Source organism: Fusarium falciforme, chromosome 8 (genome assembly GCF_026873545.1).
Source record: "Fusarium falciforme chromosome 8, complete sequence".
Taxonomy (NCBI): Eukaryota; Fungi; Ascomycota; class Sordariomycetes; order Hypocreales; family Nectriaceae; genus Fusarium; species Fusarium falciforme.
Genome location: NC_070551.1, coordinates 3,390,270 through 3,412,430, shown reverse-complemented (window position 1 = coordinate 3,412,430; position 22,161 = coordinate 3,390,270). Strand labels below are relative to the sequence as shown.

Below are 22,161 nucleotides of genomic sequence, written 5' to 3'. Positions count from 1 at the left end.
TTTGGAGATTCCTCTCTGTACAGGGTAGGCACGTGGAGGGTGGGTTGGAGATGACGGACGAGCACAGCGCTGATATTGTAGGGGACGGCAACATCACTATAATGAACAAAAACATTTTCGCCAACTGAATTGAATCTGGTAATCAGTGGAGTTTAGAAGTTTTCTCATTTGGCTGCGTGTAAGAGCTCCTGACCTCAGATGGGTTTGAGAAGTGGGTGCGTAGTTCCGTTGCTACCCCTGGAGGGCGTTCTTCCGCCATTGGTAATGATACTGATAACAATTCTGTCCGGTGCTCAAGTTAGTATCCTGACTTGAAAAATAACACACGACAAACTCAACCTAATAAAAAAGAAAGGGGGAGGAATGTGCCAAGTTGATCAAATGCCTGTGTTTACAACTTCGAGGGCCCTGGCGGAGGCGACAGGGATGTTCTCCAAGCCTGCCTAGTTGTCCTCTTGCAGTTTGAGGAAACACAGAACAAATTTTGCTCAAAGATTGCCCTGGCCCGTTTAATGATACCCGCAGAAGCAAGTTCTGGTTCTGCCTTCTAGGACGTGGTGTCGAGCAGGAACCCCTCATGTCAACTGCTGTAGCAGTACCCGCAAGATCTGAATGAGCTGTTCTCAGTACCTGCAAGAATGGGTGGAATCACTGAGAGAATAGAAATGAATTATTTTTATGTCCCGGGCCACGATATGTGATAGATAAGTCGCACATGCAACTCGTTATTATCTGCAATCATGATAAGAAGCCATCAGCCACAACAGCAAAAGATAGAGTTTACTCATAACTCACACCTAGAACTTGTCCTCTTCGATTAGTTAATACTATGGTTCTGTCTTTAACCCAGGAATATAAGTGTTTTATTATCATCCCGGTGCCTCTTATTTGATCATATGGTTTAATCTTGTTCCATATCCGCTAGATAAACGCAGTCCATTAAGAGACACTATCAACACAATAGTTTTTTCTCTTCCTTGTTTTCAAATCCGAAATTACCATGGAAATGTAAATCTACAACATTCGTCCACTTTCTTCCATCCGCATCCATTTGTAGCATCAAGATTGATATATGCGTAAAATGCCTGGCCGCAGCCAACAGAGCGCCAACAATAACAAGAACAAGAACAGTATTTCACCACCACCATAATCCCCACTGGAATCTTCCTCTTCCGAATGCATACTTCCACATTAGGCTAAAGATGCCTCGAGGCTCTGCGGTGGCCAAGTCCCCTCTTCGCCACACCTCCATCGACCCATTGGGCTCTCCAGGCATTCTGCACGTTCAACCCTTGTTGATTCCTGTGCCCGGGCTAACAATGCGATTGACTCTACAGAACTCAACGGTGGTGGTCTGGCCGCTACGGTTAGGATTGAATACCTCCCTTGTTCAGCTGGCCAATTGCTAGGAAGAAGGAGGAGGAGGGGGAGATGGGAGAAGAGATAATAGAATGATAAAAATGCGATTGACGTTTCTCCTTTGTTCTTCCGGTTAATATTTTATCTACTACCACCACAACTGTGCTCACGACAATATACAACTTTAACTGGTGATGGGAGAACACCAAATTGGAGGAATTGCCAGGGATAAATAATATCTGAGGCGAATCTCGGTACGCTTGTCGGTTAGGAATGCATCTATTGCCGAGCCTGATTTCAAAAGGTGTCATGGGTCGTCAACCGCCAGCCTGATATGCATGTTATCACAAACAACTCCAATCAGATGCTAGATAGAGTAACACGACAGTTAGCGAATGGCGCGCCACGATGGCACCTGAACATGAGGCTCAAATTACCCCTCTTTACTCCCATTGTTCCGCTCATCCCTTGTCCCCACGCTTTCTGAAATCACAGGTCTCGCTTTTTCAGCCCCGTGAAATGACCAGGCCGCTTGACTGGGTGCGAGCAGCCAATATCACAACCAACTACAGGGCTCAACATCAAGAGAGCACTGTAAATCATTTTCTCTTGTTGGAGGCATCGCCTCTTTAAGGCTTTCCCCGTCTGGCTGTCTGGGTTATTACACATTTTCGTCCCGTCCTTGTTCCCGGGCGACACAGCCTCCATAACAGAGCTGGGAGCTGCGCCTCAATCATCAGCTATGGACATGGTCATCGACACGTTTCCCCAGTACCGGCTGTGGAAAAGTAGCCTCCTTGGCTACCTGCAACAACAGTTCCCTTCGTACATCAATGAAATCTCGGTCGAGGTGAGTCGTAATGACAAAACATTTGTCGGGCGCACTGACAACGCCGTAGGAGCACGGCACTGTTTATCGCCTCACGATCCCCCAGAAGTTGACCTCGGTACGGATGCCACCCCGAACCCCTTTCTTGTCCTTATTGACACTAGCGTTTCCTAGGCGCAACGTAACCATATTTTGAAGTACGTGTGCTATCGCCCAGAGAGTGACGACGACTAGTCCATACTCCTTCGGATCTGTTCTGCTTAGGTATGTTTAAGCTGGGTTATGGGTACGCGCTTGGGTTTGCCAGGTAGTTCAATTATGACATTGTTTACGCCTTCTGTAACGCCACGCCTGTAAAATCTGAACACGACAAATACGTTTTGTCCCAGGGCATATTTGTTCCGTGTTGTTGTCTCTGTTACCGCCACTGCCGGCCTCATGAGCCACCAGGCAGACTCAGCCACACAGCACGCGCCCTGAATGATTGACCGAGAGGTCGGCCGACCTTGACACATGTGGTGGCAGTAAAGCAAGCCCACACTTCGTCTTAAATTTGCAGTGCACCTGCAGCAGTCTGCCCTGCGCTCATTCGCGTTCGTTTCCGAGACGCGCCTCGGGAGGGGAAATGCCTCGGGGTGTTCAAAAGGATCATGAGCCTCTGTCCATGTTGTCCATCCATACTTCCACCCTCGTCCTGAGGCATCCATCATCATTTAGCGTACCTGACTAAAATGGCTGATAACCACCATCTTGACGAGTTTGAGGAGTCGCTATCCAAGTTTCGCGACTATCCGCTCAATCTAACTCGAACGGCTGACTTCTCGTATACACTCGAGGCATACAAATCGAAGCTAGTGCAAGGCGAGGAAGTATACTTTGATGACAGCCAACCCCGTGTCAGAATCTGGGATCTTGAAAAACCTCAAGATGGTCCGTATTTAGCAGCGATTATATGCGGAAGCGATTTGCTAATTATTCTTGTAGGAAAGCACATCAGTAGATCTTCTGTCGACTTGGTTCAACTCCAAAACGCCCTGAGCGAAACCCCGACAGATCCCTGTCGGAGGTTCATGTGCGTGCAAAAGACATAATCTTGATTTGACACTGACATGATGTCACAGTTTTATCAAATCTGGAAGCCACAAGTCTCCTCTCGACTGCACACGAGAAATGATGGCGTATCTATTCACCCACCATCAGATAATGGCCCGTTTCCTCGACTTCTGGTGCGCCTTCACATACCGGGAGACACCTCACAGCTTCACCCACTTTCGGAACGAAGATTACCTAGGCTCCCAGCATCACCAGCCTGGGTTGAGCGCCATGGGTCGATCTGGCATCAGGATTCAGCACTGCTTCAATCTGCTTGGGGTTGAGAGAAGCAGAGATAAAAAAGGGTGGGAACTTCGACAAACAGCAGCGTACCATTCCTATGATCTTATCGAGGGCCGCACATTGTGGGCCATCCTCAAAGGCGACAACACCATGAGAAAGCGCCTCGAATCTGTAACGGAAGAGTCTGTCAAGAAAAGGGACACGTCTCTACACAGCGTGAATGCTTCATTCGCCCAAACACTGACAGATCATCTTCTAATCATGCAGTGGTGCGTCGAAAACTGGGAGACTTATGCCGAGAGCCTTGAACACAAGTACACAAGCCTCTCGGGGGTGGCAGACCATGCCCCTGTGGATGCTCTGGCCGATGATATCGCCACCATCAAGCTACGTGAAAAGCTGGACATTCCGCCAGTTTCACCTACAGGACAGCCAATCAGTGGCCTTACGAAGTCTACTGAGCCGCCAGGCATCGTCCGGAAGCTGACAAGGAGAGTCACTACTGGTTTCAGCACAATAGCTCCGGTAGAGCCTCCCCCTCGAAAGGTAGAACATCTCAGAATCGAGAATCTGGTGCAATTTGACAAGCTCCAATCGCTAAGCGATGTTGGCAAGAACCTTGGGGAAGCGATATCGGCAATCGCTCAAAACCAGAGGGTCTTGGCTCAGATGAAGGAATATTACCGGGAACTTGTCAATTCGGAGGGATTCAAGCGCCACGTCCCCAAGTCTACCCTCAAGGTTTGCAAGCAGGCTGTCTCGGAGTTTTCCATGAAGATAGGGAGATTAGAGGATGACCTCGCCAACTACGAAGGTAACCTCAAGACCATCCATCAGGGGGTTGAGAGGACAGAAGCAATGGTGAGTTCTTTTCCATCTAGGAGCACGAATTATGACTGACGCGAGATTAGTACAACGGTATTCTCCAGTACCAGAGTATGCGGACCGCAAAGTACTTTGCCGAGTCATCTGAAAAGTCAACCGAGATCATGAAGGGCTGGACGCAGGAGATGCACGAAAAGACCATGTCGATGCATGTCATCACAGTTTTCACACTCATCTTTCTACCGGGGACATTTGTAGCTGCAAGTCTGCCTTTCTGATGAGCCAGAGCCAACACTGACAGTTTTTTCCAGACCATTTTCAGCAGTGGCATCATCACGTTTGGAGATGATGGTGATGGAGGCTTCGGCTCTGCAATGGGCGCCTGGAAAGTCCGGCCGGCGGCCTTGAAGTTGTTTGCTGTTGTCTGCTTTTCATTGCTAACAGTGACATTACTGGCATGGTGTTGCGCGTATTGCTCTGCAAGGCGCAGGAGAAACCCGAGGAACAGAGCCAATGACATGGTGTGACAGTATAGATTTGCTATTTTTTTTTGTACATTTCTCAAAGGTTTGAGTTTCATTAGGGATAGAAATAGACATGCATAGATGGCGCTCAATACTGTTGTGTACGGCAGAAACGTCATTGAAAATAAGAGTAAGAAAGGCGTTCAATACCAAGTGATCTAGAAACGGGCTTCCAACTTTGTTTCTGCGAGGGTCTAATGTGACTCAAAAGTATGATGAGTGGATTGCATGGGACCTGCCTCTTGCAAGGCAGACATGGCCTCCATAGATGGCAGTTCCTCCCAAACATCAGCGTGATGGGCTGCCTTGCAGATGTGTGATATTGCAGATCGCCAATGATTGGCTGAGCTTCAAGAGCCTCCATCTGGCGAACCTGGGGAATGATCTGTCATCCAGCGCCCGGCATTCTAGCAGGCTGACCCCTACAGCCGAAGCGGATTACAGTTCGCCCAGGTGGCATCAGGCCCTGACATGCAGGTGACCTCGGGAGCCTAGCAGGGCTGACATGATGCGCTAACAGCGCGATTGGCCGCTCGAGCCTAAATCAACATGTGTATGCCTTCGGCGTTCAGTACACGCTGCCATTATCTGAGAGGAAAGGGGCGACGAAGCAGGCCATCAGTATCATTGTTGCGTTGTATCTTCAGGTCACATCAGACAGCCAGAGCTGGAAATGAAGGTAGGGATTACCAACACATCTCAGCTAAGCGCTGAGCGTCGTGTGGCTGGATATCAGAGGAGCAATTGGGTGACCCAACCTGTAAGGACGCAGTTGTCTCAGCCGAGTTGAAAATGGGCGACCTATGCAACCCACCCCCAAAGAAGGCGCCCACTCTATTCTCAGCCTCGATAAGGCATTTGTTTGCCTTGGCGAGGATGCCTTGTAGCCTGAAAGGTCTCCCGTCTTTCTTTCGCAAAGTGCGGTGCCGTGTGGTGTCTTCCATCGCGACTACTCTCGCGCCGACCCTCCGTCCCTCCTCATCCCATCCCATCCACCCCGCCCCGATGCTCTTCCATCTCACAAACACAACAACAACGCCTTGTTTGCTGCAGAATTATCAGGCGCATCTAGTATTGCATGTATTGCCGCATCTAGATTCTTGCTGCAAGCACTTCCTACGCTACCATCTTGTTTTAAGCCTTGCGCACTCCATCCGCCTCTCTTATTGAACAATCCCCTTCAGCCCACCCCACGAGTTTGTTCGACGTCGTCCTCCCACAAAGCCGTTACATACAACCCAGACTCTCCCTCTCGCCCGCGACCGAAGTTACAAGCTCTTGTTCAACGAGTGCCGACCTGGCTCAGCCACTTCCTGCCCCAATCTCCCTCCTAGCGCATCGCGCCGTTCGATCGATGCCGCCTAGCATTGTCGCGACACGTGGGGAGCAGCTTGGGCGTTTGAAGTTGCAATTCCATGGCCAAGACGGAACTGGATGCAAGAGAGCGCATTATATTCCTCGGCACTGTCTCGAGAAATTTTGGGAGGCCCACAGCATCGGCGCGATATTGCGGACGTGCTCCATCAACAAATCCCAGAATGTCATTTTCCAGAGCTTCTTGTGCACCTTCTCCCTTCTCGTGTACATCAACAAGGTCGACTTTCTCGGGTGGCTCGTCGAACGCAATCTAAAGGACGCTACATTTCCACTAGAAAGCCGTCCCTCATTCTGGCCTGATACACCATCGTATGACAAGCTCTTCGAGGCTATCACCGAATGGCAGTGGATCTTCTTCCCCGTCGCCTTGGAGCAGCACGAGCTTTACAATCAAGTCTTCAGCCCTCAGTACATCTTTCCCATTTACACGGAGGAGCTCATTAAAGCTGGCGACACGATCCAAGTCCACAAGATTGAAACGAATCCGTCTTGCGCAGGCTCCGACCCGGTACGAAGCAACCTTGCGGGCCGCATATCTTTAGTTCACTACTTACCCATGCCATGACAGGCCACTCGCGTCCGAAAGACCTACAATGAATCCGGCAAAGCCCAATACGAAAGAGAAGTAAAAACTTTCACCAGTCAGCAAAGCCGTTCCTCTCCCTACATCATCAGCTATCATGGCTGCTACCAACAACAACGCCTAGACGGCACCATCACATATAATCTGATATTGGGGTTTGTCGACGGCGGAAACTTGGAAGAATTTTATACCGACATGAATCCGCCGCGCTCACTACGCGACACTAACAAAATCTGGAATGCCTTCTGTGGCGTATTGGAGGGATTGCACCATCTCAACTTTGCTGCCATCGACACCAACTTCCAGACGTAAGGCAGACTTGACGTCACCTGACAATATCAGAGCTAACGGCACACTGCAGCATTCACCAGGACATCAAACCCGACAACCTTCTCGTCTCCAAGTCCGCATCAAGCCAGCCCTACGATATTGAGCTTGTCATCACAGATTTTGGATACAGCCACACCAAAACTCTGACGACTAGCCAAGACACGTGGGGTATCGACTCACACGGAGGCCAGGTCTACGGTTAGCACCTTTTCCGCACATACGTTGCCTAAATGCTAATCTGACAAGGTGCCCCGGAATCTAGCCACCATGCAGATTACACCCGTCACGGACGAACTCACATCACCCCCAAAGTCGACATCTGGTCCCTCGGATGCGTCATGAGCGAGGCTGCGATTTGGATCAAGTGTGGTCGGCAGGGTTTGGAAAATTATAGAAACGGACGCATCGCCGAAACGAGGACACTGCCCAGATTTGAGCAAGCCGGTCACGGTGGGTGTTTCCATGACGGTGCCCAGGCCCTGAGTGCCGTGCAAACGACCCATGACTGGATTCGCAACCACTGTCCAGATGACACTGTTACCCTCCAGGTGCTCGAGATGATCGAGACATCCATGCTGGTCCCGCAAAGAGATCGACAAGACGCCCAAATGCTCTGCGAACGACTCGCCAAGATCATACAGGCCGCCTCCTCGGGTAATGGCATCAACTCACCACCATCCAGCTCACCACCAGCCAGATCATCAACAGTCAGATCCTCAACAGTCAGATCACCAACAATGAGATCACCAACAATGAGATCACCAACAGCCAGATCACCACCGACTAGTTCGCCACCAGCCAGCTCACCGCCTCGTCACGTTTCTCTTAGTTTTCCCTGGACACCTTTGACGAGGGGCCGATCCCAGACAACAACCACATATACGACCCCAGCCACTCCGCAATCCCCCATTTCTACTTCATTAATGGAATCCCCGTCGCCTCTTTCGCCTTGGGCTGAATTGCCTGGCAGTCAGCCCAACGGAGCGCCTCATCCTCAGTTCTTCAACTCTCCCACTCCAGCTCCACGGCCTGACTCACAACGCCTCCTACCATTGTCCCCTATGTTGACCTTTGGTCAAGCTCAAGATTGGTATAATAATGCCAAGAGCGGCTGCCCCGTTGACCCCAGGGTTAAAGATGTCGTGGGGCAGCTTGGGAACAACGTCAAAGGTCGCGACCACATCTTTTTGGTGGATGCGTCGGAATCAATGGGTCTACATTTTCATGAAATCACGGGAAAATTCAAGATTCTTGCCTATCTGGCTAAGAAGTTCGATCCTGACGGTGTCGAAGTTTGCTTCTCATCTGAAGTGCCATTGATACACAAGGGAGACACTTCAAAACTTCTACGCCTATTCAACGAACAAAGTTGGGACCAGCTTTCCTTTGAAGACAGAATCGGAACTTTCATCGATCAGATAGTCATCCCACGGCTATCGTCCTTGCGCCAGAAGTTTGGGCTGAAGAAACCTAAAAACCTCACCATCTTCGTCCTGACCGACGGCCGATGGGGCGAAGGCAAGGAAGGCGCCGCGGGCGTCGAGAACCCAATTAAAAGACTTATCAATGTGATTCTCAAAAAGGAATTAAGTCGCACCCAGGTGGCGATTCAATTCCTGCGGTTTGGAGATGATTCAGATGGCAAACGATACTTGGCGTATCTTGACCGCTATGGCAAGCAATACGACTGGTGAGAGAAACACCACTATTGATTTGGCGAAGCGCCCATAACTGACATTTAAACTTAGTGACTGTGTTGATACAAAACCTATTGACGGAAACATTTTTGACATGTTTATCGGGCCCATTAATACTAATATCGACATGGCGGATGAGGATGAACTTTGAGGTCTTTGGTAGCGGGGTTTTTCTCATTGCCCACATACCCGAATTGCTTAATTCTGTTATAGGGTCCCTTGAATGGTATTTATAAAAGCGAGTATTATATATAGAAGCATTTCTCACATTATAGATGGCCTTGGCAGATGAGGCAAAAATGGGCGCGAGTGGAAACGGTGTAAGTCGAGATTCACATTGTGTATTGTCATGGCTTAGTGCCCTAGAGAGGGAAGTCAGTCAAAAGATCTTCCTCTTTTGTTTATAATTTTACTCCATCGTTCCAGATCGGCAATTTACCATCAGGAAGCCCAAGGAGGCCAAGACTGACCTCTCTTTTGCACAGGCAACGACAGGTCAAGTCACCTTCTACCGCGTGGCCTTGCGAGACAGATTTCCTCTCTCATCTCCCTGTTCATAGCGAGTTTCTGATCTCTAGTGCTGATATGACCGACAGCTGATCGTGGCTGCTTGAGGATGCAGCTGTATCGATGGGTGGTGTAAGGCGGGTCAGCTGGCAGCCATCCGTCTCCCTCTTGTTACCCCTCGAGGCACAGATGACGCTTTGAAGTTTGAGCTTTCTACATGTCAATGATCATGGAATTGTGAAGTTTGTGCCACTGTTTCTTCACAGATTCTTGTTGGTAGCTGAGACTGAAATCGCCGACTCATCGGAGAAATGGATCCTTGGCCCCGTTTCTAGACCTTTTCCCCAGCTCCTGCATCCAATCTCGTTGTCGATCAGCCCCTGTGCAGCGTCCTTGTCCTCAAACAAAAAGGTTCTTTGGAGCACTCGTCTTGGAAGGCTGTCCTTAAATCGCTTGAAATAGCCACATGGACGGAACACCACAAGGCGGATCAATTAGATATGAGGACCAACTCCGTTTTCTTGGATCCACTTGCTAGGCTCTATCAATGCTACTGAATCGTCTTGAAAATATCTTTGACACATCAGTTGAAGGTGTGAAGGCCCCAAATCCGCGATACACGCAGCGAATATATCAGCGGGGTCTTGCCGGATCATGGCTAAAGACATTGGTTGACACCAAGCTACGGAGCTGGAGAGCAAGCATGAAGCCACAATTTAAGCACATGACCCATCCTCTGCGGTCTTGGACGTAGCCTCTTAACTGGTTGCTTGGCGATGGATCAGTGCCCTAATCCCTAATGCACACAGGCTGCAAGCAGCGACCCTGCTTCCCAGTCAGCCAACTAACATGAGCATTCGGTAACTAAACGAAAGCCGAGACTCGACGGGAGGCGCCAAAGCCATGGTCCAAAATAAACACAGCCAGGCGGAATTAGGTTCAGCCTTTTCCTGCGTCGCTCGCGCCAAGCCCCTTGCCTGAACACGAGCCTATCCCGGACCTTTCCATGATCGACTGCGGAACTTTGCGACATCTCGAAATAGAAGAGACTGCTTGAGATGAGAAGGACAAGTTTAAGAACTGAGAAGCGTTCTTTATTAGCCACTTGAGCTGAACGTCGTGTGCATTGTATTGTCTTGCGAAAGACGGGTTTGGTGGATGCAGCGGTCGTTGCAGCAAGGTTGGCTTTCTTCGTCCAGTCTCTCAACGGTCAACGACGGATTTGCGAACTAGCCAACCAACACCGCGGATGAACAATTGAAGTACAAAAAGATACCCCCGACTATCATATACAAGTATTTCGCATGTTTGGTGTTGTTGAGGGCTGGTAAGGATCCTGTGAATTGCATCGAATTTCCTGTCAATCTCACCCGATGATTGGTGGGACTCGGCGCCAGCAAAACGTGCAACAGGCAATGCAAGCTAACGATCTTGCCCTGCTCGTATTCTGGTGGCTTGCATAAGTGTTGAAGCACGTTTCGCTGGCTTAGCTGAAATTGCGTTCAAGCTCTGAAGCCCGCTTATGAGGCTGATGTGAGTTGTCCACCTATGCAGGGCTTGGCAGCGACAAGATAGAGTCGAGATCCTCAGCCTCCAATTGCCTCGGGGACGACAAGATCCGGGGTAACAACGTAAGAACCACTAACCAATAAACAGACATGAACCAAAGTCCCTTTTCTCGAGGGTGGCCTCCAGCGGCGACTAGATGAGTCTAACTCCAACCTCGGGACAACCCGTCTCCAATAGTCTGGTTGATTCCTCATACTGTGGAGGATGGGCCCGTTGTCAAAGTCTGCTTGAGGTTGCATCGCGCCCTCGTCCAATTGACGGACGACATGGGTTCAGTCAGCCACATCTGAGCGCCACGACCTTTAGCTCTGAGTAAATGAAAGCGCCTCTGGGCCTTTTTCAAGATGTTTATCGGGCTTATGGCGTTAAAGGAGGACAGCTGAGTGTTGGCGGTGATGAGAGTCAAGTTGCTCCTTCTCCGTCTTCTCTCGCGCTTACTAACGCATCCACCAATCTCCTCCATCGCCAACTCTGCATCTCCAACCCAAATTGCACACGTCAAATTGATCTCTAGCTGCGTCAGCGGCGACCCATGGCAGTGTCCCGGCAGTGCAACTCTACGCTTACCGGCACCGGTAGCCGCAGCCTCTAGTCAGCGCCTGGTCAGCACTAACGAGCCCAGAATTGCATCTAGCGCTGACCTTCATCAAAGCTATAAACAACACTGTTGATCCCCTTTCTGTTTCTCTCTCGTCACTTTCTTTTCTCCATTGCAAAATGTTTCCTCGTCCTGCGCTGTACGTGGCCCTCGGGCTCTTGATGGTCGTTTCCATCATCGAGTTGTCGTTTATTTCGGCCATGGTTGGATGGCTCCACGGTACTGCGAGCGGAACTTTTACTTTCAGATACAATGGCGCGGATCACCAGCTCAAGGGCGAACCAAAGAATTTCATTGTCGACCAGGGCCACACCAGCAATGGCGCAGCAGGCACGGCATTTGTCCTCATCGGCTGCGGAGGATCCCTGGTTCTCTGGCTGCGATCTCGACCGAACCCAAACAAATTCAGCATCGCGTTGTACTACGGCTGGCTTGTCGCAAATGTTCTCAGTCTTCTTCTCGTCCTCAGCGCCCTCATTTACGTCTTTGTCGTGACAAACGACCACAACGGCCAGAGAATCGACCCCCGCGTCGCTGCCGGACTCGACACCGGAGAGAAATACCCTCTCCAATCGTGGACACCTCAGAATTGGTATTCGGCAATGCTCAAACTTGACCTGCCCGATTCGAGCCAGAGAGATGACATCGAGAGCCACCTCCGTATCATGCGAGGATGGCAATACAACCTCATCCCCTTCTTCATCATCCACCTTATCGAGACTTGCCTTGCACTGTGGGACGGTGCGCAGCGACGGAAAGAGCACGCCTACAGCCCTCCCACTCACAAAAGCTCTGTTTAATCGATACAAGATTCAACATTCCGCGGATACTATCATGAGGAGTTTGGCACATACATTAGTGGTTCCAGGGGAAAAAAGCAATCCTTAGATGAATTCTGCACCTATACATCATGTAATAACTACGTAGGACTTTTAATTCAATAACCTTGTGTCCTACTCCAAGATTGTGGCACCGCAACCCTCTTGATTACCAACGCAACAGACCGCCTGTCGAATAAAGGGCGTGTCGTGACTCACCAGCTCAGCGGGGTCGTCCATCGACGCTATAAAAATCATCCTCAGCTTTCGCCTCTGCCAAGACTTCGTTTATTCTTACAAATCAACAACAAAATCATCATGACTTATACACTCTTCATCGGAAATAAACGCTACTCGTCTTGGTCCATGCGACCCTGGGTCCTCCTCAAGGCCCTCGACATCCCCTTTGAGGAGAAGCTCCATCTTTTCAAGCCCGGCCCTCGCCAGCCTCACTTCATCGCCTTTTCTCCCACGGGTAAAGTGCCCTGTCTGCAGGACGGAGACACGTCGATCCTTGTCTGGGATTCTCTCGCCATCTGCGAGTACATTGCCGAAAAGTACCCCGCCGCGTGGCCTGCTGATGCTGCGGCCCGCGCGTTTGCGAGATCTGCTGCGGCAGAGATGCATTCTGGATTCAACGCCATACGAGACGAGTGCAGTATGAACGTCGGCCTAAGAATTGAGCTGGGAACGCCGAGCGAGGCTCTGCAGAGGGACATTAAACGTTTCAACGCCCTATTCAAGGAAGGAATCGAAAAGTTTGGAGGCCCGTGGTTAGCCGGGGATAAGTTTACCGCCGTGGATGCCATGTATGCGCCCATTGCATCGCGCTGCAAGACATATGGCGTCGAGCTCGAGGGCGCTGCTCAGGAATACGTGGATCGATTGTTTGAGCATCCTGTAGTGCAAGAGTGGGTTCAGGATGGTATCAAGGAGACGGAGAGGGAACCAGACCACGAAGATGATTGTGTGAGAGGACGCAAGATACTGCAGGACCTGTCCCAGTAAGGACAGGTGAGCTTGGAGAATAATATGGCGCTCGATATCTCGATAGTAGACGGGTCTCATTGTTTACTTGGTGACGCTTCCAAAAGGCTATCAGCCACAATAACAACTAACATGGTTATTGACACATGCCGAAAAACACAATCACCTAGAAGTAGACGGGGATCGCGTTGTCAAATAACGAAGTATAGTCAGCCGTAAAGATTGGTGTTGTAACAAGCTACTGGTTGAAAATATGCCGTTCTAGTCTCCAAACTGGGTATAGTAAAAACAAATATGCATTCAATGCCATCGAACCAGTTGTGTTTTGACCAATGAAAACCATGTCGAAACTGCCGCTTGCCATCTCATGTTGAATGTCTTGGGATCAACCAAATCCTCTCCTCATCCCGCCTTGTTCCCCCCCTCTAAAGTGCTGCACCCTGGCCTTTCTTTTCCGCCATTAGCTTCTTTGCATGCTCGACCTGCCGATCCTTCCTCTCGTTGGACCTCCTCCTAACCAAGTCCCAGCGCCGCTCCTCTTCCGGCGTCGTGAAAACAGGGGGCGAGCCCGGATTTACCCAGTCCAGCGGCACAGCCTGACTCTCTATCGGTTGATAGAGCGGCTCAAACTTCATCTGCCTGTCGTCCGGCGCCTTGCTCATCTCCTCTGATGTCCAGGGAAGTGCCTCCCACACGGCGTCCGAGGCGATTTCACCGCGCGTCACCATCCTCGCTTTGATCGGCTCTGGGGGGTGCCCCTTGAGGTACGACACTTTTCTATCTCTATTAGTCCGCCACAACCTGTAATGGAGCTCTGCCTCGGCGGCCTGCTCGAGTGTCAGGGTGAGCTCATAGTCTCTTTGCATCAGGGGCGGGCTGTGAGAGGTGGCGTAGCCGCGTGACAAGGGCGTGGGATTGGCGTTAAGAAGTTTCCAGTGGTTATTCAGAGATACGACACGACGTTGCAGGTCAGGCGGTTCATACGGAGGTGGCTTTCGGAATTGAGAAATACCAAAAATGGTGTCGAGGATGGACGTCTCTCTTAGTACCAGCGATGTCAGGTCGCGTCGTGACTCCAGACTCCGCAACATTTTCTTACACAGCTCTAAGTCGTCGTCGGGCAGTGTCATGGGGAGTAGGTAGTATCTGAGGGTGTGGTGTATGTAGTGGACCTCGCACAGCGTGTTCTCGAGGTCTGGATCGTTGGGAAGGTCGGTGAAATGACTGCATGTCTCACGAAAGGCCTTTGTCGTTGGGAACCACGGTAGGGGAGTTCCCAGGGCGCCGGTGAGGCCTCGAGGGGCGCTCCTTGTTGTAAAGACATCTGCGATGCCTTTGAGGACGTTCATGATTCTAACATGAGAGTGAGAGAAGCAAGAAGGGGGCTGAGTAATTTGAAGAATCTGAGTGAGTGATGCTGTCTCTGACAACCAATCGTTCATCGCACCCCCTGGTATTCCTTGCACAAAGTGGAGCCTCTTGTCCGGATAAATGGGTGCTTCCACGGCTCAGCCTTGGCGAGATGCGCCGGCGACATCTTGATCAACCAGTGGTGTATTTGAATTTCAATAAAGAACTGTTGGCTGATCGATGGGTGGTGATCAGATAAATGGCACAGAAGAAGGTGGATGACCGAAACATAAACAAATGACCCCAATTACCCCAGCCTTTGTCGGCAAGCGACATTATGTACAAACTCTGACAAAATCAACCCAACTCAAAAACAACACCCTTACCGTTATTACAAGATCTCTATCCAGTGCGTAGAGCCATGTGCATCCAGATGCTGTGAAACTCCGGAAAAAAAAAAAAAAAACCGACCAAACATCAATAACAAACGCCTATCAGCCCCAAAACTCACCAGCGAGCCCGGTTCTCGCGTTCATACTCATCCTCAGAGTACCCATCAAACTCATCCTTCATGCTGCGCGCATCAATCCTGCTCCTCGTCGGCTGATCCGGAAATCGGCGGCCTTGGAAAGAAAGAGACTGCGCGTCTAGGAACCCCTCGATCCGACCATCGCCCAGGAACTTGATCCAGCCGTTGTTTCGGTCGCCGTACATGATGGGTCCCTGGTCTTCACGTCCGCGCCACTTGAACCATACCTTGTCGTGGGATGATCTCATCGGGCGGTCCTCAATGAAGAAGACGCCTTCGTAGATTCCAAAGTTGAAGCGTCCCCACAGAGAGGAGCCGGAAAGCGTGAGGGTCAGCCCAAAGTCGTCTGGGTGATAGTAGTCCCACTGGCTAGTGACGTCTTCTGAATCAACTTCATAGTCGCCGTTGAGAAGGCCAAGAGGCGCGAGACTGGCTTCATCCTCGTAGCCGTCATCATAGCCGTCGTTATCGTAGTTATCGCTGTGAGATTGATATCCACCATGAGGAGAGCAGTCATCTGAACAGTAGCCGCCATCTTCTGGGTACTGCGAGTAGGGAGGAGGAGCGTCAAAGTCGTAGCCAGAAGACCGGTGTGGGGGAGCCTCGATGCGTCCCCGTGCCATGAAGGCATTGCTGCGTCGGGCCGTCTGCTTCTTCCGAGGAGGGCTTTCTGGTGAATCCTGTCTTGATGCGCGGGTTGGTCCTTGGGATATGCCGCCTCGACGGGCCATTCGCTCGCGGGGAGCTGACGACTGGGAGGTGGCGGGTGTGCTTCGACCAGGTGTGGAGGAGGCACCGCCTCGGCGGGCAGTTTGCTTCTTTTCAGGCGTGGCAGAAGGAGCCTTGGCAGCAGACGCCTTGGAAGTAGAAGCTTTGGTGGTTGTCGTCTTCGTAGTTGTGGTCGTCTTGGTTGTGGTCGTGACCTTGGTGGTAGTCGTCTTTGCCTTCTTCGAGGGACCAGCATCATCGTCAGCTTTTCTCTTGGCACCCGCAGCCTTTGCCGGTGTTGAAGAAGCAGCCTTGGATGCTTTCTTAGCCTCCCGGTCATTTTTTGTCCACTCCTTCTTCAGCTTGCCCTCAATCTTTGTCACATCCGCCGGCACCTTGAGATTCCCCGCATTCATAGCATCAAACAATCGCATGCGAGCTACCGACTTTGTCTTTGACGGCTGAAGGCCATAGTGAATGAGCTGTGCTTCAAACCAGTGCGCAGGATGATCCTTGTCATTGCCCGAGGTGAAATGCGTCTTGAGCTCCTGTGGCGTCGCGCGACGATGCCTGTTCTGGCCTGAGGCTTCGGCAAAGAAGTCCCCGTGAGCAAATGCAAAGGCGCCTTCAGAGACGGGAGGCGCACCGACCCACGCGTTGACGGAAGATGCCTTGGGCATTATGTCGTCGATATTGAAGATTGAGGCGCCAGAAAGGTCGAGATTGATGAGGAGGATTGAGGGGAAATGAGATGCAGTGGTTTTGCTTTTTTGATGCATCATCAAACAAGCCACCTCCCGATGTGGTTCAGGTGTGGCAGTACCAGGTCGGCTGGGCAGCATTGCATGAAAGTTATGAAAGAAAGCAGCATACTTATGCAACGGTAATGCAAGTAGAACTTGATTTGAAGCCCTGTTTGTTCTTTAGATAATAGACACAAAATTGTTCATAAACTGTCGAGGAACTGCATGTCGAATGCTGATTCGCCATCCTCTATAGTGATTCTGAGATGGTCCTGTAAGAGAAAATGGACAGGTGAAGGGTGTTGACCGTCGATATCCTGCCTCGTATCTAGACATAAGTAAGGGACCCTTACACTCTCCCGTCTACTTAAAGCTCTAGACCTTATCTTGAATACGTAGTTCCTCAACAGCAATGACCCGTTCAGGCTCTGGTGCTAACCTGGACACTCTTCATTCCACTCAAACACAAGCCAGAGCCTCTTACCCTAGACCTATTCCGTCCTCAACAGGCGATTACCAAACCAACTCTCCATCACGCGATTGGAGGTTAACCGCGCTATTTAGCCATGACCCGACTCCTTCCATGGGTGTTCCCCGCTCCGAGCTCGAACTCCTCTCGTGATCCGTCCATCCTTCATCCTTAGCTCCATCACCACCATCTTAGCCTCCCTCTAATTTTGGTACCGACTGTCTCACTCACCATGTGCGGGTCCAATTCGCCGGCCGGGGTTCCGACTTCCGCTTCTCCACCGAGATCGACTCCATCTCCGATCGATTTAGTTCCTGCTGATCAAGGCGAAGTAGGATCTGAAAAATGCCTCTGTTTGGTCGAAAATCCGTAGCTGATGTTTGATCCTTAGGACGCCGATTCATCTATCGGCTCGGACGCGTGAGTGGACGGCTTGGCCATGTGGTGCCACACAAGATGCTAAAAACGTCCTAGAGAAAGTTCCACCGCTTCTGTCTCTGCCAGCATTCTCGAGTATCGTCGTGTCCAGGGTCGCACATACCATGCCGACAAGTTTGTCAATGACTATGCTTTTCCCAATGACGACCAGCAGTTAGAGTCTATCGACATCTCGTACGGCCGTGTTTCTAGAGACTGAGTGCACCATGCTAACTTTACCCCTAGCCACCACTCCCTCACCCTTCTCTTGGATGGCCAGCTATTTCTCGCACCTATCAAAGATAATGTTCAGGTGTGAACTTGCTCCAAGCATAGAACGGCAAAAGTCCTCACGCTGATAATCATGGTTTTCTCAGAAAGTACTTGACGTTGGTACAGGAAGCGGTACGTGAAACCCTCCATGCACGTGGGCGTCGCTGACCATATGCAAGGCATTTGGGCAATGTATCACTGCCTTGCTATTCAGATATGAGCGACCAGCTCATGCTTACACATTCTAGTGACTTTGCCGATCAGTACACAGGTGCCGAAGTGATCGGTACCGACCTCTCACCCTGTCAGCCAGAGTGGGTTCCTCCAAATGTACAATTCGAGGTAGACGATGCTACCGAGAGATGGACCTGGGGAGATAACCACTTTGATTTTATCCATATCCGTTACCTCTTCGGCGCCATTGCTGACTGGCATGCCCTCTTTAAGGAGGCCTACCGTTGTTGCGCCCCTGGCGGCTGGGTAGAGTCGGTTGAGGCTGACGTCCGTCTGCTCAGTGACGATGGGACTGACGAACTAGAGCCTGTCTTGAAAGTCTGCGACAAGATGTACGAAGAGGGCGGCAAGGCTCTGGGCCGTCCGTTTTTTGTAGGCGAGCTACAGGTGGAAGGACTCAAGGAGGCTGGTTTTGTCGACATCAAGACGGTGGATTACAAGGTGAGATTTGCATGGCACGCACGCCCTCTCCAACATGTATCTGACTTGTGTGAATTACAGATGCCTATTGGTAGCTGGCCGAAAGACCCTAAAATGGCCCAGGTGGGCCGTTTCGTCCAGCTGACATTGGAGAACGATCTCGAGGGTGAGCAAGCTTATTACCTAACCTATCACTGATATCCCTGACATATAGCCATAGGATACTCCCTTCTGCTGTGGAACCAGGTCCTGAAGTGGCCGGAAGATGAGTTCCAGGTGTTTCTCATGCAGACGCGCAAGGCAATTCGCAACCGCAAGGTCCACAGCTACTTCAAGGTGCGGTACGTCTACGGTCGTAAGCCTGAGTAGGTTGGAAAGACGCATCAGAGACGAGATTAGCGCTAGTCTTTTTAGGTATCTGGACCTAGATAAGATTCTCCTTTACACTCTCCAAGGCCTGCTTAAAGTTCCGAACCTTGCCCTGGACACCTAGTCCCTCAAGAGTAATGACCCGTTTGGGCTCCAACTTGTGCCAGTCAGGAAACTCTTCACTCCACCGCAGCTGAGAGGCAACCTCAAGGCCTCCGACACCCCAAATTTTCTCAGTTGTCTTATCCGAGACCTCGATGTACACGGCCCGCTTTCCCGTGACACTCTCCCAGATCTTCACGACTTCCGACAACTTGAGATAGTCGGTGATGACAATGGCGATCCTGCCAAACGACCTTGGTCCGTCTTCTAGGATACCTTCTACGACTACGCCGACGTTGTGTTGGGCGTCTCCTGCGATGGGGAGAACTGCATCTTCTTTGCTGGGTTGAATCCAAGCATAAACATCGGGGCCGGGCTATGTCGAAGAAAAACAATTAGCAACGCGCTGCCTACCACTCAGACCATGTACAAGGGTAAAGGGTTCCTAACTTGGCCTGACGTCTGCGATAAACTTACCAGATGGACAAATTTCATCATGGAGTTGAAAGCCATGTTTGATGGATACCAACCAAGCCAGATCCGGGTTGTCTTGGCTGCCAGTTCCGGTGCATGCTCCTCGATCCACTGAAAGGCCGCGTGCTTGTAGTCAAAGTGCGGGACCGGCAGCTTGCCGTTCGATGAGAGACTGGCGGCGGGTAGCGAGCTCATTATATAATGCTTGAGGCCCGGAGTTTGAGCTGCCGCCTTGGCAATGTTGATCTGCTGCTGCTTTTCCACCTCGCCGGCTGCCTCGCGACCCTCCTTCATCACGAGTCCCCTGAAATGAGCTGTGAGTATTATAACGAGCTAAATGGATGATACGCGTACCAATCAAAGTTTGTAAGAGCAAAAACAGCTGTTGTACCCTATGTAAACTTTGATTAGTCTAGGCTCGAGGTTGTTGGCGGTTTGCTCATCTTGTACCCTGAATGCCTCATGGAGGGAGGCTTCGTCATTGGCATCAGCGGCGACGACCTCGATGCCCTAGATGAATATGTCGTCAGTAAAAAATCTTGCAATGTTTCCGTATTTGGACCGGGTCACCTTCTCGCGGAGCTTCTTGGAAGCGTTGCTAGCGGGGTTTCTGGTGACGGCGCGAACTTTCCAGTGCGGATTGCCCTGAAGAGCAGTGCACACGGAGCCGCCTTGGGATCCAGTGGCACCGAGGACCGTTATAATATACATGCTGGCTGTAGAGTCGGGCTGAGGAATGTGTGCGAATTGAGATGTTGGCTTGGTAGGAATTTGATAAGGATGCCATCTCCGTGGGAAAATCATTCGGTGTTTTATATATCATGAATGGCATATGCACTATGAAAGAACAATGATGAGCAATGTCGTCATGAAGTTTTATCCAGCAACCATTACCCCCATACACGGTCGCAGATATGCCTATTATCAGTCCTCGGGATTTCGTCTTTCACCGAGGCGCCCCGACATTGCGCGAGATAGACGCAAAGAACTCGCTTCATCGGTACCAAGGTAGCGCCGACACGCGATAGAATGGCTTGAATTGGAAACACTAACCACTTTCCTAGGTGTTTGATGCAGAAATGATTTGATTAGGGACCAGGCACGAGTCTCGCCAAGACTTCTCGGTCTTCGCGTCTCATTCTCAGTCGGCGATTATCATCGCCAAGTCAGGCATTGCCAAGGGGCCAAGAGACTGCAGATGCATTGATCGCGGATTGGCATTCTGACCATAGATATCCGGCCCTGGCTTCCTGATGCCTGCCATCACCATGAGTAGTGATAAGACGCCAATTGGAGACGCTCAATTCCATGGAGCTTGAGATTGAGGTGTGCCTGCGTCAACAGTCCACAGGCACAGGCTTGGTCGAAATGACTGGACCCCACAGATTGACCGAGGTGAATAGATATTTGAAGCAGTGGACATTGCCTAGGTAATTGAGTAAGCAAGCTTTCTAACAATGGAAGTAAGAGGGAGAAAAAAGTTGAAGTAGCTGCTTATTCCTATCTTTCAATGACATCTTGGTCGTACACAAGATCAAAGAACACTGATAACACATAGCAGCATTAAAACCCAATGCTGTGAAACACTGAAGGAGCTTCTTTTCAAAATCAGGCATGAGGAAAACAGGAATGACGCAGCTCCGAGTGAGCTTATCAGATCTGCAGACCGCCACCACCGATGCAGACTTTAGACCGGCGGAATTGAGAGTCAATGGGAGCGAAAGATATTGCACTAGTCTATTACGAAAGTTTTTGGAAACTAGTAGCTATGTCACTATGGTTGATAAGGTGAATATTTCTTTTACAACCGGGTGTGAGTTGCCGTGGCTCCAAAACGTCGTGTTAGTTGCACGGCATATCGATTTTCACGACTACCAAGTATATGCATTACATTGAGCAAACCCCTTCATGTCTTCAGAAGCTGTACCCAAGCGAAGAAGGCCAATCATGGATTCTCCAAACACCGAAGTCCTTGGAAGGTACCATCCTTATTTTGTGTCCCAGGTAGGCTTGTCTGTGTTTTGGAGTTTGCCGCCCTGTTGAATTGCATCGGTCAGTTGCTATTATGAACGCGCCCACTTGCTGTCTAACTTACACAATACCCACTAGTTTGGAAATCTTTTTTTTCATATTCTTTAGCCTTTCTTTATAACCTTGCTTTGTCCCTTGTGAAAGGGCAAGTCGCTCAGGCAGTGTTGATGTATCATGGATGAAAGCTAACAGAACGGATGGAGATTCGACGACTGGGTGGTATAGGTTCAGCATGATATCACCTTAATGCAAAAGAGGGCATACCGGGAACCTGGCTGTTTTGAGACATCCTCTCTGTACTACCAACGACGTTGTGCTTGTGTGGCAATCGTCACAGAGATTGGAGAGGGTTGGTGTAATGGGGATTTATAGAACTGTTGTGCTTGGTCTGGAAGTTAGGTCTGAGTTCCGTTCTACAATAAATCACGAATTTGGCAGGCTTTATACATATTGCTGGTCACATTTGTGCTTTCAACGCTGTTATGGTCACAGAGGTGACCTGAGGGGGCATTGCTCTCCCCAGACTACAACCAATACTCCTTTGGGGAGCGTAATGAGCACAATGGTGACCAGGAAATCAATGAATGCCCCGAGCTTCTCAAGAGCTGAGGGATGCTGGTACTTGGCTGCTCATGAAGGCCATGATTGGTCTACGGAGCGCGACGACTTGATTGGTTGCCGAGTTTGTCACATCTGTGATGGTG

At 50.4% G+C, this 22,161-nt stretch overlaps 6 protein-coding genes and 1 pseudogene across 7 annotated transcripts, besides 1 other annotated feature; 5 read left to right on the top strand and 2 right to left on the bottom strand.

Annotated features, from left to right (window-relative positions):
• Positions 1 to 2,889: 2,889 nt before the first annotated feature.
• On the top strand, positions 2,890 to 4,865 carry NCS54_01082400 (Protein kinase domain-containing protein; the record flags this gene model as incomplete). Its single annotated transcript, XM_053156117.1, has 7 exons — positions 2,890 to 3,118; positions 3,173 to 3,260; positions 3,310 to 4,069; positions 4,139 to 4,384; positions 4,435 to 4,608; positions 4,660 to 4,770; positions 4,833 to 4,865. The coding sequence occupies exons 1-7, from the start codon at positions 2,920 to 2,922 to the stop codon at positions 4,863 to 4,865; spliced, it is 1,611 nt and encodes a 536-aa protein (XP_053012092.1). The 5' UTR covers positions 2,890 to 2,919.
• Positions 4,866 to 6,226: 1,361 nt separating this feature from the next.
• NCS54_01082300 (Protein kinase domain-containing protein) lies at positions 6,227 to 9,010 on the top strand (the record flags this gene model as incomplete). Its single annotated transcript, XM_053156116.1, has 5 exons — positions 6,227 to 6,757; positions 6,818 to 7,140; positions 7,194 to 7,360; positions 7,409 to 8,852; positions 8,911 to 9,010. 5 exons carry the CDS (start codon positions 6,227 to 6,229, stop codon positions 9,008 to 9,010), a joined length of 2,565 nt encoding a protein of 854 aa, XP_053012091.1.
• Positions 9,011 to 11,652: 2,642 nt separating this feature from the next.
• On the top strand, positions 11,653 to 12,333 carry NCS54_01082200 (Hypothetical protein; the record flags this gene model as incomplete). Its single annotated transcript, XM_053156115.1, has 1 exon — positions 11,653 to 12,333. One exon carries the CDS (start codon positions 11,653 to 11,655, stop codon positions 12,331 to 12,333), a length of 681 nt encoding a protein of 226 aa, XP_053012090.1.
• Positions 12,334 to 12,669: 336 nt separating this feature from the next.
• Positions 12,670 to 13,359, top strand: NCS54_01082100 (GST N-terminal domain-containing protein; the record flags this gene model as incomplete). The annotated part of the gene is made up of 1 exon (XM_053156114.1): positions 12,670 to 13,359. One exon carries the CDS (start codon positions 12,670 to 12,672, stop codon positions 13,357 to 13,359), a length of 690 nt encoding a protein of 229 aa, XP_053012089.1.
• Positions 13,360 to 13,763: 404 nt separating this feature from the next.
• NCS54_01082000 lies at positions 13,764 to 14,684 on the bottom strand (annotated as a pseudogene). The gene has a single exon.
• Positions 13,764 to 14,684: a sequence feature.
• A 511-nt stretch (positions 14,685 to 15,195) lies between these two features.
• Positions 15,196 to 16,605, bottom strand: NCS54_01081900 (Hypothetical protein; the record flags this gene model as incomplete). The annotated part of the gene is made up of 1 exon (XM_053156113.1): positions 15,196 to 16,605. The coding sequence occupies one exon, from the start codon at positions 16,603 to 16,605 to the stop codon at positions 15,196 to 15,198; it is 1,410 nt and encodes a 469-aa protein (XP_053012088.1).
• A 764-nt stretch (positions 16,606 to 17,369) lies between these two features.
• NCS54_01081800 (Hypothetical protein) lies at positions 17,370 to 18,850 on the top strand (the record flags this gene model as incomplete). The annotated part of the gene is made up of 9 exons (XM_053156112.1): positions 17,370 to 17,468; positions 17,529 to 17,557; positions 17,612 to 17,749; positions 17,801 to 17,867; positions 17,932 to 17,959; positions 18,007 to 18,019; positions 18,076 to 18,502; positions 18,563 to 18,647; positions 18,702 to 18,850. 9 exons carry the CDS (start codon positions 17,370 to 17,372, stop codon positions 18,848 to 18,850), a joined length of 1,035 nt encoding a protein of 344 aa, XP_053012087.1.
• Positions 18,851 to 22,161: the final 3,311 nt, after the last annotated feature.